The sequence below is a fragment of the Leptopilina heterotoma genome, unplaced genomic scaffold (assembly GCF_015476425.1).
Source record: "Leptopilina heterotoma isolate Lh14 unplaced genomic scaffold, ASM1547642v1 Lhet_60, whole genome shotgun sequence".
Lineage (NCBI taxonomy): Eukaryota > Metazoa > Arthropoda > Insecta > Hymenoptera > Figitidae > Leptopilina > Leptopilina heterotoma.
Window position 1 is genome coordinate 3566811 of NW_025111138.1, and position 17437 is coordinate 3584247.

Below are 17437 nucleotides of genomic sequence, written 5' to 3' on the forward strand. Positions count from 1 at the left end.
TTTTTCTTTTTTAGTAAGAAAAAAATGTTTCTGTTCTTTAGAAATTAGATTTTACTTTAAAAAATCTTTGCTTATTGTTTTTCTTGTTTAGACAGAAAAATGTACTTACAATTTTTGTGTTTGCAAACATGATTGTCAGTTGGCTCGCTAGGCTGAGAAGATCCAGCCTTATTGTGAGCTCGTACTCTAAATTGATAGACCATTTTTTCCTTAAGTCCATCGACTTTAATTTCCGGATTGTCGTCTTTTGTTTTTGCAACTTCGACCCAATCGGGCGAAAATTTGTCCTTCATTTCAACAGTGTAGTGAGTAATTGGTCGGCCACCGTCACTGTCCGGCTTTTTCCATCTCAAAGACACACTCTCGTTGTCATAATCGAAGATTTCGGGTTTGCTTGGCTTGCCAGGCTCGTCTAGAAATTAAAAAAAAACTATGACTTTACGAAAATAATTAATTTCGTTCTATAAACTAAAAAGAATATAAAGACAGGAGAATCAGAGAATTCAGAGAAAGATCAGGAAAAATAAAATTGATCAGAGAAATCAGGGAAATTATATCAAAAGTACTGGAAAACTATTCAATTTCTAGAATTCGTAGAATAATTCTGAATTTTGCTGTCCAGTAACTTTTATAAATATATTGAAAAAATATAATTTAACTTGAAATTCTACCCATTTTTAACAATAATTAGGTATTATTATTATATATAATTTTCAAAAACTTTAATGAACTTCTTTAAAACAATTTAATTATTTAAAATTTTTTTAATAAATTCTTCACAGAAATTCCATTATTTTCAATATAATTTTAATAAAATTTCTCAATACAATTATTTTAAAAACTATTAATCTAACGAATTTTAATTATTCAGCTGAATTCAAATAATTTGAATACAATTTTAATAGAATTCTTCAAAGCAATTCAATTATTTCAAAAATTTTAATAAAATTCAATAAAAGAATTAAATTTAATTAAAATTGAATTAATAAAGATTTAAACTAATAAAAATAAAAGTAATATGAACTTTCTAAAATTTAGTTTTTTAATTCTACATATAAAAGAAGGCAATAAAATTCAGTTTTCCTTAGAAAATAAATTTTAAAAAAATCGTATTTTTAATTAATAGAAATTAATTCACAGAATTATTTTTATAAATAAAGAAATTCTTCAGATAAATTCAATTATTTTCAATGAAATATTCAAAAAATTCTGCGTAGAAATTTAATTTTTTGATAAATAATAAAATTCTTCGGAAGAATTTAATTATTTTGAAAAAAGTTCATAAAATTCTTTATAAGAATTCAATTATTTTCAGTGTAATTTTATTTCAATTCCTGGAAAGTATTTAATTATTTTTTAAATTTTCAATCTAATTGTAAGTGAATTCCTCTCGAAAGAATTCAATTACTTTCAAAATCTCTTGTGTGGCTTAAAATTTTAGATTAATTTAAAAAATTTATTAAATTACGACTTTTACTTTAAAATAATTTTTTTTATTTATTTTATTTATTTTTTATTAATTTAATTCTTTGCAAGAATTCAATTATTTTCATAAATTATAACATTCTACAGAAGAATTCAATTATTTTCTACAAAATTTTGATACAATTTCACGAAAGAATTCAATTATTATCTAAAATTTTAATAAATCCAATGAAACAATTTAATTATTTTGTATAAGATTTCACGAAAAAATTCAATTTTTTTCTTAATTTGTTATAAAATTTTTTAAAAAATTCAATTATTTTCTAAAAATTTAATAAATCCTTAGAAACAATTCAATTTTTTTATAAGTACTAGTAAAATTCACCGCAACAATTAAGAAAAATTCTTTGTCTAATTAAATTATTTTCAAAATGTCCAATTAAAATTAATCAAAAAATTACATTATTTAAAAAAAAACACAAACAAATTTTTCAAAAGAATTTAATTATTTATAAAAACTAATAAAATTGTTTAATTTTTTATCAATAATTTTTAATTTAATTCAGTAATTAAATGTTTTATTTCAATTATTAAGAAACACGATTATTTTACAACATTGGAAGAAATTGTTCATAAAATTAAATTACATTTAAATTCTTCAATTAAAATTATTAAAGAAACTGCATTATTTTAACAAAATTCAAAGAAATTTTTCAAACGAATTTAATTAGGATTATGAAAAATTTTAATAAAATCCTTCGAAGAAATTCAATGATTTTCAATACATTAATAATTAATATAAAATTTAATTTCAAATTTAAAATTAAAATGTTGAAAATAATTTTAGATAAGTTACTATGATTCTTATAAAAATTATTCAATTTCAAAAGATTTGAAAAGTTTTAAAGTCTTAACTTTTATGGAAAAATAAGAATAAAAATTAAATATTTATTTTAAAAAACTAAATGAATATTTTTTCTTTAGGGTCAGGGGAACAGTCAAAATTCTGTCTGGAAATCAGAAAAAAAAATCTAATTTTTGTGTCTGAAAGAATAAAGAGAATAAAGAGTATAAAAAGTATAAAAAGTATTTTAAAAAAATATAAACTAAAATATTAAGTTGCGTGTTTAAATAGAGAATATTTTGCCTACCGTAGGGATTTTTCGCGTTGATGGCTTCCTCCGTCTCGAGTGGTTCAGATTCACCCTCCTTGTTCACAGCCTTTACGCGGAATTTGTAATTTTTCTTTGGAGTCAAACCCTGGAAGGTGAACGTATCCTCATTGGGTCCAACTTCACCAGCTGGTATCCAGCGTCCAGTTTCCATATCCATTTTTTCAAGCACGTATCCCGTGATGTCGGTTCCGCCATCGTCTTCCGGTTTCTTCCATTTCACTGTCACGTGATCGGAGCGCACTTCTTCGGCCAACAATGGTCCCAATGGCATTGACGGTTTATCTGCAACAATTTTTTCGATTCTAAATATCAAATTCATTTTCAAACTATTTTTTCCACTGTAAATATTTTTCATTTTTATTTTTTTAACCCTGTGGATTTTTTTAATAGAAAGAAAAAAATGTACAATATACGATAAAGTTTAATATAAAAATTACCTAGAACAACGACATCGGCTTTACTCTCGCAAGTGCCTGAACTGTTGGTCAATACCAATTTGTATTTTCCAGAATCGGGTCGCGTTGTCTTTCGAATTGTGAGAACAGTGTTCAATTCGTACTTGTCGATTGTAATTCTCTCGGCTGAATCTTGAACGAGTTCCTTCTCGCCCAGGAACCAATGGACCTCGGGTTCTGGTTCACCGGCATATTTAATGTCGTACTTGATGACTTGGCCCTTTTTAACGACGAGATTCGTGAGACCATCGCCGACAATGTAGGGCTTGACGAAACGGCTTTTGGCAATTATTGGCTTCGTTGCATCGGACGGTTCACCAGGACCGCCTTTATTAACAGCTCGAATTCGAAATTCGTATTGTGTTCCCTCTTTGAGTCCATCGATTGTTGCCTTGGTGACATCGCCATCAATTTCTTTGCCCTTCACCCATTCTTTTCCAAACTTCTCCTTGTATTCAATAATGTAGCCCGTTATTGGTGCACCTCCATCGTTCTCTGGTTTCATCCAGGTGAGATCCGCGTGATCCTTGTCCCAGTCGACGACCTCAACGTTCGTCGGCTTACCGGGTTCGTCTGTAAATTAATTTTGAATTAGTATTTTGCTTTTTTCTCGATCATCTTCATGTTTTATAATGAAAAATAAAGAGTAAATAATAAAAAATAAATAATAATAAAGAGGAAATAATAATACTAAAATTAAGAATAAATAGAAAAATATTTTCTTCTTAATCCGAAAAGTTATAACAGGCAAAAATGGATTTAATAGTTTAGAATTTTTATTATTTAAATTTAAAGAGAAAATAAATACGAACCCCATGGATCTTTGGCTAAAACGGGTTTGGCAAAGAGGGCAGGTTCACTGGAACCGATTTTATTTACAGCTCGGATTCTAAATTTGTATTCCTTCTTTGCCACCAGATCTTCGACTTTGTAAACGCATTTTTCACCAGGCGCTACCTCACCCACACTGTCCCATTGTGATTTGAGACTCATGTCGAGGCGTTCGATGACGTATTTCGTTATTGGTGAACCACCGTCGTCCTTGCTTGGCTTGAAGGAAACGACACAGGAACTCTGGAATACTTCATTGACATCGACATCGAGCGGTGGAGATGGAACCTCTGCAAAGAAAATAGAATATTAATATGAAAATTTTTAAAATTAGAACAATTATTAAAAACTAGTAAATGCTACAAGCATCAGCGCGCTAAACGCTTTATTCCATTTATTACTATTTTGTAAATTAAACAATTTTTTTATTTTCAAATATAAACATAAATTTTTAAGTAATTTCAGATTCAAGATTAAAAAAATTCACTTATTAAGTACATTATTAAATATTCTTAATTATATTATTGTTTTCAAAAATTGTAATAACATTTTTCTTAAGAATTCATTTATTCTCAAAAATAATAACATTCTTCGGAAGAAATCAATTATTTTAATAACAATTTTAATAAAATGTTTCGAAAGAATACAATTATTTTTAAAAATATTTATTAATAAATTCGATTATTTTCAACAATTTTGAAAAAACATTTTTTGAAAAAATTCAATTATTTTCATTATTAATAAAAAAATTCTTCAAAAGAATTCAATCATTTTTAAAAAAATTTTAATAAAATTCCTTAAAAGAATTCAATTATTCCTCAAAAGAATTTGAATTTTTTTCGAAACAATTCATCATTTTTATAAGTAATAAAATTCTTCAGAGAAATTCAATTACTTATAATACAATTTTTAATAAAATTTATTCAAAGAATTCAATTATTTTTAAAAATTTCAATGAAATTGCTTATAAGAATTCAATACTTTTCAATACATTTTTAATTAAATTCCTCGAAAGAATTTTATTTTTTTCAAAATTAATAGCATTCTTCAGAGGAATTCGATTTTTTAATACAATTTCTATAAAATTTCTCCAAAGAATACAATTATTTTTAAAAATATTTATTACATTCGATTATTTTCAACAATTATGATAAAATTTTCTGGAGAAATTCAATTATTTACTTAAACAATAAAATTCTGCAGACGAATTCAATTATTTTTATAAATAATAAAATTCCATGGTTGAATTTAATTATTTTTAATATAATTTTAATAAAATTTCACGACAGAATACAATTATTTTTAAAAATATTAGTTGAATTGGATTATTTTCAATATTGTTGATAAAATTCTTTTAAATCAAACAATTTTTTTCAAAAATTCTGATTAAATTCTTTCAAAGAATTCAATTATTTGTATAATTAAAAAATTTCTTTAAAGGAATTCAATTATTTTGAATACAATTTTAATAAAATTTCTGAAAAGAATACAATTATGTTTTAAATATTAATTAAATTCAATTATTATCAAGTTTTGATAAAAGTCTTAAGAAAAACTAATTATTTTTAAACATTTTAATAAACTTTTTCGATTGAATCTTATTATTTTCAAAATTCTTAATAAAATTCTTCCAAAACATTAAATTATTTTTAGTATTTAATAATTTTAATAACATTCTTTGGAAGAATTCGATTATATTTAAACAATTTCAATAACATTCTTTGGTAGCATTCGATTCTTTTTATAAATAATATTCTTTACTAGAAGTAAATTATTTTCACCACAATTTTAATGAAAAATATTGATAGAATTCAATGATTCAAAATAATTCTGATGAAATCCTTCAAATGAATTCAATTAATTTCAAAATTTTTTTATAAATACTTTACAAGAATTCAATGTTATTCAGTACATAAGTTTTAAAATTGAAAATATTTGCAAAGAAAAATTATTTAAAAAGTTTAGAAACAAGGAAGTAAACAAAAACTAACAACGATTATTAATATAGATTAGAACAATTTTTCAAAATTAAAAGATTAAAACAAGTTAAAAAAAATAAAAACAATTTTTTTAAATGCTGACAAAGAAATATTAAACATTTCTTTTAAAGTGTAATAAATAGTTTAATTTTTTTCTCTCTAAGGAATAAAATCACTATTTCGTACCTTGCATATTGACGAAAACGTCTTTAACTTCTTCTCCTTGTCCATTGCTGACTTTTACTTGATAAATGCCAGTTTGATCATGCTGAGGTTTCTTGATCTTGAAAGTGATCTTGTCTTCTCCAACAACAATTTCGACGTCCTTAAGTGGCAGGGCTTTGCCGTCTTTCATCAGTTTCGCCTCCACCGGAGTTTGTTTCGTGCCCTCGACTATTCATCAGAAAAAGAGGAATAAATAAAAGAAAATCGTTCGTATCTGTCTACTAATTTTGTAATAAAAAAAAGTTAATTGGAAAAAATAGAACAATTCGTACTTTTGTATGGCACAGTGAAGAAGATGGGCGCACTGCAAGGACCTTCGACTTTGTCGGGAATTTCAGGAATTGGTTTACTCTCGCCCTTCTTCACAGTGAGTATACAACTGCTCTTGAGTTCCCCGCTTTCGCAGGTAATTTCACCATCGTCTCCCATTTCCAATTTATTGAAGACGAGTTGATGTTTTCCACCGCCCAAATTTTTAATTTCAACACGTTCGCTGGGCTCAATTTTCTTTCCATTGAAGAACCAATCGGCTGGTGCCGTCTGATCCTGAAGTTCCACGTCGAGAACAAGTTTTTCCCTCTCGATCGCCGTCGTGTCCTTTAGCTTCTTATTGAAGCGATTCAAGTCTAGAATTTAAAAATTAAATTTTTTTAATTAAAATCCTTACTGAAATTCAAATAATAATTTTTTTATTTCAAACTTTAATATTTTTATTTGTTTCCTTTTATTTATTTACTCATTTTTGTTTACTCTTTTTTCATAAATATTAAAATTCTTTTCAGGAATTCAATTTTTTTAAAATTCAATTTCTCGAAAGAATTCAATTATTTTCATAAATAATAAATTATAGATTTTTCTTATTTACTTACAATTAACAATGAGTTCAGCTTCAGTTTTGTCGGCATTGCTCACGCAAGAATACATTCCAGCGTCGGTGACTTTTGCGTCTTTGATGATCAATTTTCGTTTTCTTCCTTCCTCTTTTACTTGCACCCTCTTGTCGGACTGAATTTCTTGATCACCTTTGAACCATTTCACTTCACCCGCAGCATCGTCGAGCTCACAAAGAAGAGTTATGGTTTCTTTTTCAGTTGCCGTTTGATGTTTCAAGACCTTCACGAATTTGTACGGATATTCTAAAGTACAAAAAATAATTATTTATTTCATCAAATTCATCAGATTTTATTAATATTCATCTCAAAATTCAGTTCAAAAAATATTTTTTAGTTGTAAATTTGAATACAAACAAAAAATAATTTTTTTTAACAAAATATAATAAAATTTGTCAAGAATAAAATTTTTAAACTCACCAACAATGGTTAGAACTGTATCTGTTCTATCTGTTTGCTTGCAAATTCTACAGGAATAGTCGCCACTATCTTCTAGAGTTGCATTTTTAATTGCCAATCTACAGACACCTGACATATCTTTCGATATGCTGTAAATATCTCCATCCTTTAAACATTAAAATGAGATTTTTAAATTAATTATTCCATTTTTTAATTAATACCTTTATTATTATAATAATAAAATACTTTTATTACATTATTAATAACTAGCAAATGATACGCGCGGAACGCGGTATATTCCATTTTTTGTATTATTTTGTAAATAGAAAATTTTATATTTTCAAAAATAAACATCAATTTTTGAATGATTACCTACAGATTCAAAATTTAAAGAATTCACTCATTCAAGAATTTTAATATATAATTTGTCGCAAGAATTTCATTATTCTCAAAAATAATAAAAATCTTTAGAGCAATTCAATTGTTTTCAATACAATTTTAATATTCACGAAAAAATACAATTATTTCTTAAAATATTAATTAAATTTGCCTATTTTCAAGAATTTTAATATAAATTCAATTATTTTTAACAATTTTGATGAAATTCATTAAAAAACATCATTATTTTCAGAATTTTTAATAAAATTCCTTCAAAAAATTCAATTATTTTTATGAATTGTAAAAATCTCAGCAAGAATTCAAGTATTTTCGCATAAACAGAAAAATTCTTCGCAAGAATTTAAATATTTTCATAAATAATAAAACGTTTCAGAAAAAAATGAATTATTTTCAATACAATTTTTTTAAAATTTCTCGAAAGAATACAATTATTTAAAAAAAATATTATTTACATTCAATTATTTTCAAAAATTTCAGTAAAAATTATTTTTAAAAAATTCATTTATTTTCAAGAAAATTGCAATAAATTTGTCAAAACACTTCAATTATTTTAAAGAATTTTAATAAATATCTTTTCAAGAATTTAATTATTTTTAATACAATTTTAATTACATTTTCTCGAAAGAATTAAATTATTAAAAAAATGTTGATAAAATTCTTAAAATGAATTATAGAATTATAGAATTTTATTAAAACTTTTTTAAATAATTGAATCCCAGTGAAAAAAATTTATTATTTCTACAAATAATTGAATTTTTGAGAAGAATTTCATCAAAATTGTATTAAAAATAATTGAATTCCTATGAAAAATTTACTATTCATTGATATTATTGAATTTTTTCAAAGAATTTTAAAAAAATGTTTAAAAATAATTGAATTTTCCCTAGAATTCAATTAAAATTGTATTTAAAATAATTCAATTCCAGCAAACATTTAATTATTTTTAAAAATAATTGAATTTTTGAATTGGATTTTATTACAAGTTTTTTTTTAAAATTGAACTCCTGTAAAAAATTAAATTATCTTTAAAAATAATTAAATTTTCTCGGAGAATTTTTACAAGATTTTTAAAAATAATTGAAATTTTCGAAGAAATCAATTAAAATTGTATTTTTTTTTGTTGAAATTATTAAAAATTTTGTTTACCTCCAATTTCTTTTCTCCTTTGAACCACTCAACTTTGGCCATATTAGAATTGACAGTACATTCAATATAAGCCTCGTGCTTTGTGAATCCACTCGTCTTCTTCGCCAATGGTTTCACGAAATTGTAAGTAGGATCAGGTTCTAAACAATAAGAATTTGTTTTTATTAATTTGACAATAATTAAAGAACTTAAGTTCGATTTTATGTAATTTGCTTTATTGATTTCAGAATTTACTTTTAAATATTTAAAATTAGTTTAATTGAATTAAAATTCAATTTAATTCAATCTAGTTCAATTTAACTCAAATCAATTTAATTTAATTTAATTGAAATTTAATTTAATAATTCAGAAAAATAAATTAAACTAAAAAACAAATAAGAAATAAATAAAATAAATAATAATTAATAACTAATAAATAAGAAAAATAAACAAAAGTTAATTTAAAAACTGTTTTTTAATGTCAATTTTAAAAATTGTTAAATTAAAAATAAAAAATTTAAAATTTAAAATTCATTTTACCATCAACTGTAAGGAAAGCAGTCGAGGAAATTCCGCCAATTTCGATTGTGTATTTTCCAGTATCGTCGACTTTAGGACCCGAGATGATAAGTTGATAGAGATCTTCCTCGTTCTTGAATTTATATCTTGATGAAGGGAATAATTCCTGTAGGAAAAATTCGGTCGATTAGTTAAGAAATCAACACCTAATTATTTTCTTGTATTTTAATTCATAATCGATAATACTCTCTAAAATACTCACATCTTTACGGAAGAACCATTTGGGTTTGCAATTTGGTTTTGAGAAATTGGCCTCGAAAACGACCTTTTTGTCTTTTCCTTCCTTCGCATGTCTGTCCACAAGTGGTTTCAAGAAGGAATCTTGTTTCTAGATTTGCAATAAATAAAAATTTACTATTAGAAATTGAAAAACGTCTCCTAAATAATTTTAATAAAAAAAAATCAATAAAATGAAATTTTTTTTCGATTCTTCAGAATAATAAAAGTGGTCGCTTTTAAAGTGAATAAGAAACCTCTTTTTACCTTAAAAGAAGTGATTTTTTTATTTCTCCTGAGAGAAAAAAAACGATTATAGTAGACAACATTAAAAGTAAAATAAAAAATAAACTTTTCAAATTGTAATAAAAAAAATAAAATTCGATAAAAGGCGAAAAAAAAATAAACGATGATAAAAGGTAAATAAAATAAAATTCTATAAAGAAAAAAAAACTAGACATAAATAGAAAAAAAATTTTATACAATGAAAAAATAGGTAAATATAAATATTTATTTATAAGTATAAAAATAACTATAGTAAATTTTCTTATGTACAAAGGCACATAAAGCAATCTGTAGATCGAAGAGTAACAGCAGATTATTTTCGGAAATTTTCAGAAAGAAGATTATAAACGAGCATCGATAATAGATGATAGAGAAAGAAATTTCATTCAACAGCCAATCAGCCAAATTAATTTGCTGATGCAATACATCCATTTTTTTTTGCTGAGATCCCAGGGTGAGATTTTTTTTCGAAAAAAACCAGGATCTCTATTTTATGAAATATTATTATCATCATCACATGGGAATGAAGATTATTGAAATTAATGTTTACTGATTATTGAAATTATTAACGTGTGATATATGACAATTTAAACAGAAAATATTAGATAATGAAATGAAAAACTGAAGATTACCAAAAGAATTTGTTTTTCATTCAAATGATATGTGGTGGTGGTCCTTGAAAATGTTGTGAAACTTGAATAAGAGTTATTTTCTAAACGAGGGCATGAGCTGAAATTTATGAAGACGAAATAATAATATATGAATTAATTAATTCTTTAATTGAATGATAAACTTCGATAAGTTGAGAGATGCATAAAATGCATAAAATGCAATTAATTAGATAATTATCACATTCTCAGATAAATTTGACCGTTGTGTCCAACCTCCGTCTTGATGAAGTGGTGCAGAACGGGCCAGTCGGGAATTATTTCGGCCAATGATAGCCTACGATATCCACTATTCTAGAAAGAATAAACCCATTCATACTCGAATAAAAAAAAATCATTTTCATTTTTTTCTATACTTTAAAATTTTCTTGCAATATTTTCGTAACATTTTCTGGTCAAATCAGTTTTTTCTTCTAAACTCTAATTAATATTTCGTACCTGCATTAATATTACATTAAAAATTAAGTTTAAATGTATTTAACATAAAAAATTTGTATTTTAATTCTCAAAGTTTTAATTTAAAACAAATTAATTAAAATAAAAAAAAAATATTCAAAACGGAAGTTTTGAATTTGGAACTTATTTACAAATATAAAAAAATTATACAAAAATTAACTTAAAATTATTCATTTATATTAATTAAAAAATAAAAATATAAAAATAAGTTTTCGAAGAATGGGAGTAAGAAATATTTGAAACTTTTAATAGAGGTAAATATAAATTCTCGCTTGGTCCTTAAATTTTTTTTGTAGAATACCTACAAGCAAGGTGGTCTTTGTGCTTTATCTCATTTCTTCTTTCCTGTTTTTTTTTGTTTTATTTATAAGACATTTGACACTCAATTGAAATAAAAAATGGACAGGGGACAAAAAATTGTAACACATAGACATGAATTCGAGAAAAACTAACAAAACATTGTCAGAAAAAGAAATGCACAAAAAAATAACACGAAAATACAAAATACTTGCAACATGTGTACACTTGATAAAAAAATTAAATTCTAACGCATGCTTGTAACTTAATTCCTTAAAATTAATTATTCTCTGAGACCTAAATATTTTTCTATCACCTACAATAATATTTTGTACCTGTAAATTTATGCAACCTGTAATAATTTTTATTACAATAGTTGTTATTACAATTATTGTTATTTCAATTATTGTTATTAATTTGTATAACAATCATTGTTATTAATTGGTATGACAATAATTGTTATTTCAATAATCGTTATTAATTGTTATTAATCGTATATAACAATAACTGTCATTAAAATGATTGTCATTACAATTATTCAACCATTGAATAACATTAATTACAGAAAAAATAAAATTTGCATTGACTTTCTCTTACATAAAGTCCTATTATCTGAAAAAAAGAATTTTTTTTAAATGAGTTAGTAAAGGAGTCTTCAAAAAAAATTCAAATGCATAAAATTTCGTGCTACACGAAAATTTGAAAAATAAATAAACACTATAAAAATCCACTGGAAAAATCGAAGACTTCAAAAACAACGATAACAGGGACGCAATTATCACTCGGAAAAAATTTCTCTAAAATCTTTTTCTGCAGAATATTTATCTATTTTCTCTTCAAACTATTTTTCACTTACTTTAACTTCCTACCTGATTTAAAAGCAAATATTCAAAAACTACATTGGAATTTCACTGTTGAAGGGAGAAAATTAATATTCAGATACTTCAGATGAAAATTGAAACTCACCCTCTCAACTTTCTTGAGAGCAGGCAATGGTTTCTCGACTTCCTTGAGGTCAACTTGCTCCTTATCTGGATCTTGTATTCCCCACTTTTGGTATTTTCTCTTTTTGAGCATTGTTCGGAAGTCCATTCCACTGGAGTCTGGAAATGACAATAGTTTTTTAACAATAGTAATTGATTTTTTTTAACAAAACATGAAAATAAATTGATTTTTTAACAAAAAATAAAAAGAAATTTATTTTTTAACGAAAAATTGAAAGAAATAGGTAAATAAATTTAATTTTTATTAATTTTTTTAAAGAGGGAATTTTAACTTTTTCTCTGATCCCTATTAAAAAAAATGAGTTCATACCGGAGACGTAAAGTTGTAAATCTGCCGAATCCTCTCCGTGGATGTTGCTGATAACAATTTTGTAAGTGCCTTCATCGTTGGGCTTTGCTTTTTTAATGCAAAGAGAAATGGTATTGGTTTCAGTTTCGGTGAAGAATTTAAATCGACCTCCTTCGACAATTTCAGTGATTCCTTTGTAGAATTTGAATGTTGGTGCCGGTGATCCTTCAACTTCGACTGTGAGGACTGCCGTTTGATCTTAAAAAATTAATTCAACTCATTTTATTATTTTCTTCTTAAAAAAAAAAGTATTTTCTAAGAAAAGCATTTTATGTAATTTATTAACAAGAATATTTTTTATATTTAAAAAAGGGTATTTTATTAGAGAAAAAAAATTAAAAAAGTGTAAAAAAATACCTTCGGTGGCAGCATAAGACTCTTGATAGTCGACAATTTGAGGTGGTCCTGGTTTTCCAACATCTCGAAGGGGTGTGCTTGGCTTGTTGATTTTACTCTCAAGGTCCGCCACGCTTGGTCTTCTAACGTCCGCACTGGGACGACGTCGCTATTTTAATCACGAAAATGAATAATTAGTCAAATATTTTCCCCTTTTTTCCAAATAAAAGAAAAGCTTCTCTACAAGAAGCCTTAAGCAAGAAAACAAATGACTTTTGCGACCTGACAAAGAAAATCAAGACTTACCTGAATTTTTTTAACAAAAAATGTTTTTTTTACAAAATTAGCCAATTATTTAATTGACTAATCAATTCGCTAATTTGACTAATTAATTCACGAATCAATTAATCGATTAACTATCAAATTAACTAATTAGTTAATTTATCGATTAACTAGCCAATTAGCTAATCCGATAACTAATTAGTTAATTTATCGATTAACTAGCTAATTAACCAATCGGTTCACTAATTAGTTTAATTTATCGATTAACTAGCCAATTAACTAATCCATTAGCTAATCAATTAATCAATTGACTAATCAATTAATTAATTAATTATCTAATCAATTAATCGATTGACTAACAAATTAACTATTGAACTATTCAATTAAGTAACTATTGAACTATTTAATTAAATAATTAATTAACTAATCAATTGAATAATCAACTAACTAATTAATTGATTAAGTAATTAATCGACTAATTAATTAAACAATAAATTAAATAATTAACTAACAATAGTCGCATTAATTATTAAAATTAATAAGAAAAATTAAGTACAGAGTAAGAAAAAAAGCTTAGAGAATAAAATAGGCATAAGATTAAATTATTAGAGATCGGAAAATTTATTGTACAGTAGACGAGAGAAATTGTCGATATCGCAAAAGTCATTGTAAATAGAGTTTTTTTTTAAATAGATATAATACAATATAATTAGTTTTGTCTCAAGGACATTTTTTTTATTGATCGTCTCATCGATCGGGTTAATCACTCTCCCGGGTTAGGGTTGCCATTTTGTTAATTATTTTTAATAAATTTTGTCAGTTACTTTTTGTTAACCACTATGATGTAGCTGATAACGTTAGTTACAAATATTATCAAGGTGCTTCCGTTACCACAACAGGGGAGATCAGTATTTTTTTTTTTTTTTTTTTTTTGAAACTATTGAAACCACGAACAATATCAAGGATCAATTTTTCATTTTTCATTTTAATTATTCTCGTAATTTATAATTTTCTTTATAAAGTTTATAAAATTTCATTTTCATATAATTATAAATTTACATTTACGTATAATTATAAATTTACATTTACATATAATCATAAATTTACATTTACTTTATGAAGTTTATAAATTTTCAATGTAGTTTATAAAGTTCATAAATTTTTACAGACTGAAAAAAATTAAATGATTCAAATAACCGTCTGTTTATTACCAAATAAATTTTTATTCGTATCAAATAAATTTTTTTGACTCAAATGAATTTTTTTGTCTCAAATAAATTTTTTTTACTCGAATAAGTTTTATTTGAATCAATAATTTCTGTATTTGAAGCAAATACACAGAGAAAAATTTTATTTCAACCAAATAACATTTATTTGAACTAAATAAAAGTATATTTGTCTCAGAGGCTACTAAATTATTTATTCTGAATAAAAATTTTATTTAAACTAAATAAAATTTCATTTGAACCAAATAAAATTTTATTTGAATCAAAGAAAATTTAATTGAACCGAATAAAATTACGAATAAAAAATTCAGTTTGTTCTGAGTCAAATGTATCTTTTTTCTGGGTGTACCATTTCATTGACTTTAATAAAAATTATTTGCTACAAATTATTTAACAATTACAGTATTTGTCTCAATATTTATTTGACAATAGACAAGTAATTATTTATTTGAATCAATCAAATTTTTTTTCAGCGTACCATTAACTTTTCTAAAACATGAATTAAAATTAAAAAATGAAAATACAGAAACTTGAGAGATCGTGGCCAATAAAAAATGTTTTTTTTCTCTTTTTTTTGGACATTGTTAATTAACATATAATTGGAAATGGACACATATAATAATGAGGAATGCGTTGTACAGTCGTATTGTGGACGGTCGTGTACATGTGTACGCCATAGTGAAAATACATATAATAATATTACAATATCTACTTCTACATTATAACATAGATGATGGATGAATGGTACCTTGTGAAGATACATGTATTTATATTTATATGAAACATATAAATCACTTTCGTCTTACATAATAAAGTGAAAAAATGAATAAATGATATTATGAAGATGTATACATAAAGTGCAACATTTAGAGATATGACCATGGTAAACACAAAAATTTCTAACTAATTTTTAATATTCCATTTTTTTACCAATAGAGTAAATATTTAAAAAAGCACATATTTTAATACTGAAGCGTTTTTTAGTTACAAATATTTCCAATCCTCAAGAGCCGGGAAATTTTTTATTAACAAATTTTGATTTTTATTTCATTTTCATTTTTTATTTAGTTAATTCTAAATAATTATTTAGAATAATAAAATTACGATTCCAAATTTAAAATTATTTTTAATTTTTTTCAATTTTTCGACTCTTTTAAATTAGAAAATTTGAAAATAGATTAAAATATAGAAGTGAAATTTAATAAATTATTACGAATTAATTACATAGTGCGGTAAAACGAAATGCAGTGTGGGCGAACAAAAATTTATACAATAATTGTAAATACACTTTTCATATTACATACAAAATTCCATTTTATCATCGTTGAAATAATTTACAAAACTTTTTTTTTTTTTTTTTTTGCTTTCTACACAAAGAAGATAAATTATATTCAATTTATGAGAATATTCGTCGAGTCTATTCTCTTTTCTATTTTCGAGAATCAAGGATTTATTCTCAGCAATACGAATTAAATATAATTTATCCAATTTAAAATAATGAATCATCCTTTTTCTTTATAATTAAAATCGAATTGTTTGTTTTTTTCTAATTTGCGAATTTATACTAAAATTTATCTCTAAATTACGATGAGAATTTTTTTTTCTACCACAATTTTTTTTTTCACAAATTTTTTTTCCAGTGTTAAAATGACAATTTTTGAAAATTGAAATTTTACTAAAATCCGTGACTTGTGTAACAGAAAGGTGTATTAATTAATGTTTCCCATGCTCTGATTTTATGATCAGCTGCAAATTGGATTCTGGATCGAAGCCAGTCAGATGAAGTCTCTGTGATTAGTGGAATAATAATATTTTCTCTTCTAATGCCATATTACACCCACACCACACTGCAATTTTCCAATTAAAAAGAATTATAGTACAGGTATGAAAGAGAGAGAATAACTTTAAATTCGGGGTTTTTAAATAAAAACGATTTAGTAATTCAGGAAGGAGCAAAAATTAAATTATAGAAAAAAAAAAATAATAATAATAATAACGATTGGGCAGGAGGTGTAAAAATAGTTGATTCTAGTAATAATTTCACGTTTCAAGGCTAAATTACATAAAGGGCTCACGAATTACATTCTCGAGAAATAAGAAAAAAAATATCATAATTTTTATTTCAAATTTTAATCTTAACGAGAATAAAAAGAAGATTCAATAAAAATTAAATGAAAATTAAATGAAACACAAGTGAAATCAAAATAAAATCAAAATTAACTAAAATTTAAAGAAAAAAGAAATTAAATTAATTTAAAATGAAATAAAAATAAAATAAAAATAAAATCGAAATAAAATGTTAAATATGAAATTAAAAGTAAATTTTTGTAATTCTTAGATTTTTCTAAACCACAATTCTATAATTTCTTCGAACAGAAAAAATTAAATCGGTGAACTTCGATTTCAGAGAATAAAAAAAATAAAATTCTGAGATTATTTACAAAAGAGAAAAATGTACAAAGAAGGAGATTATATACAAGATAGAAAAAAATTGAACACATTAATAACTTGATATCAAAAGTTAAAACACAAATATGATTTTTCTAAAAAAAAAAAATACATATTTTTACATAAATCGAAAAAATAATTAGATTACAAGAGTCGTCTTATGTCCCATAAAAGCGGCGACATTCAATTCTAAAATACAAATATCAACACAAATTATAAAAACACGAAAGGTATCAATCTACACAAGAAAATATATACAGTAAATATTTTCGTCTCAGATGAAAAATATTAATCACGATATGCAAAAAACTTCAGTTTTCAATTTTTCATCAGTGAAATTCAATTTTTTTTCTTTTTTAATCAACACTGAATTTTATATTGAAATTCT

At 24.4% G+C, this 17437-nt stretch overlaps 1 protein-coding gene across 26 annotated transcripts in view; it reads right to left on the reverse strand.

Moving 5' to 3' along the window:
* Positions 1-17437, reverse strand: part of LOC122509423 (twitchin) — a 90636-nt gene that overhangs the window by 43915 nt on the left and 29284 nt on the right. For all 26 annotated transcript variants that reach the window (XM_043623490.1, XM_043623494.1, XM_043623504.1 and 23 more), the window contains 14 exons: positions 13115-13262; positions 12719-12955; positions 12371-12507; positions 9685-9810; positions 9444-9588; positions 8925-9064; positions 7401-7545; positions 6960-7226; positions 6363-6716; positions 6052-6258; positions 3868-4176; positions 3038-3628; positions 2577-2882; positions 110-412 (listed from right to left, as the gene is read on the reverse strand). In XM_043623490.1, the coding sequence (XP_043479425.1) occupies positions 110-412; positions 2577-2882; positions 3038-3628; positions 3868-4176; positions 6052-6258; positions 6363-6716; positions 6960-7226; positions 7401-7545; positions 8925-9064; positions 9444-9588; positions 9685-9810; positions 12371-12507; positions 12719-12955; positions 13115-13262 (3415 nt within the window). The remainder of the gene's footprint in view (positions 1-109; positions 413-2576; positions 2883-3037; positions 3629-3867; positions 4177-6051; positions 6259-6362; positions 6717-6959; positions 7227-7400; positions 7546-8924; positions 9065-9443; positions 9589-9684; positions 9811-12370; positions 12508-12718; positions 12956-13114; positions 13263-17437) is intronic.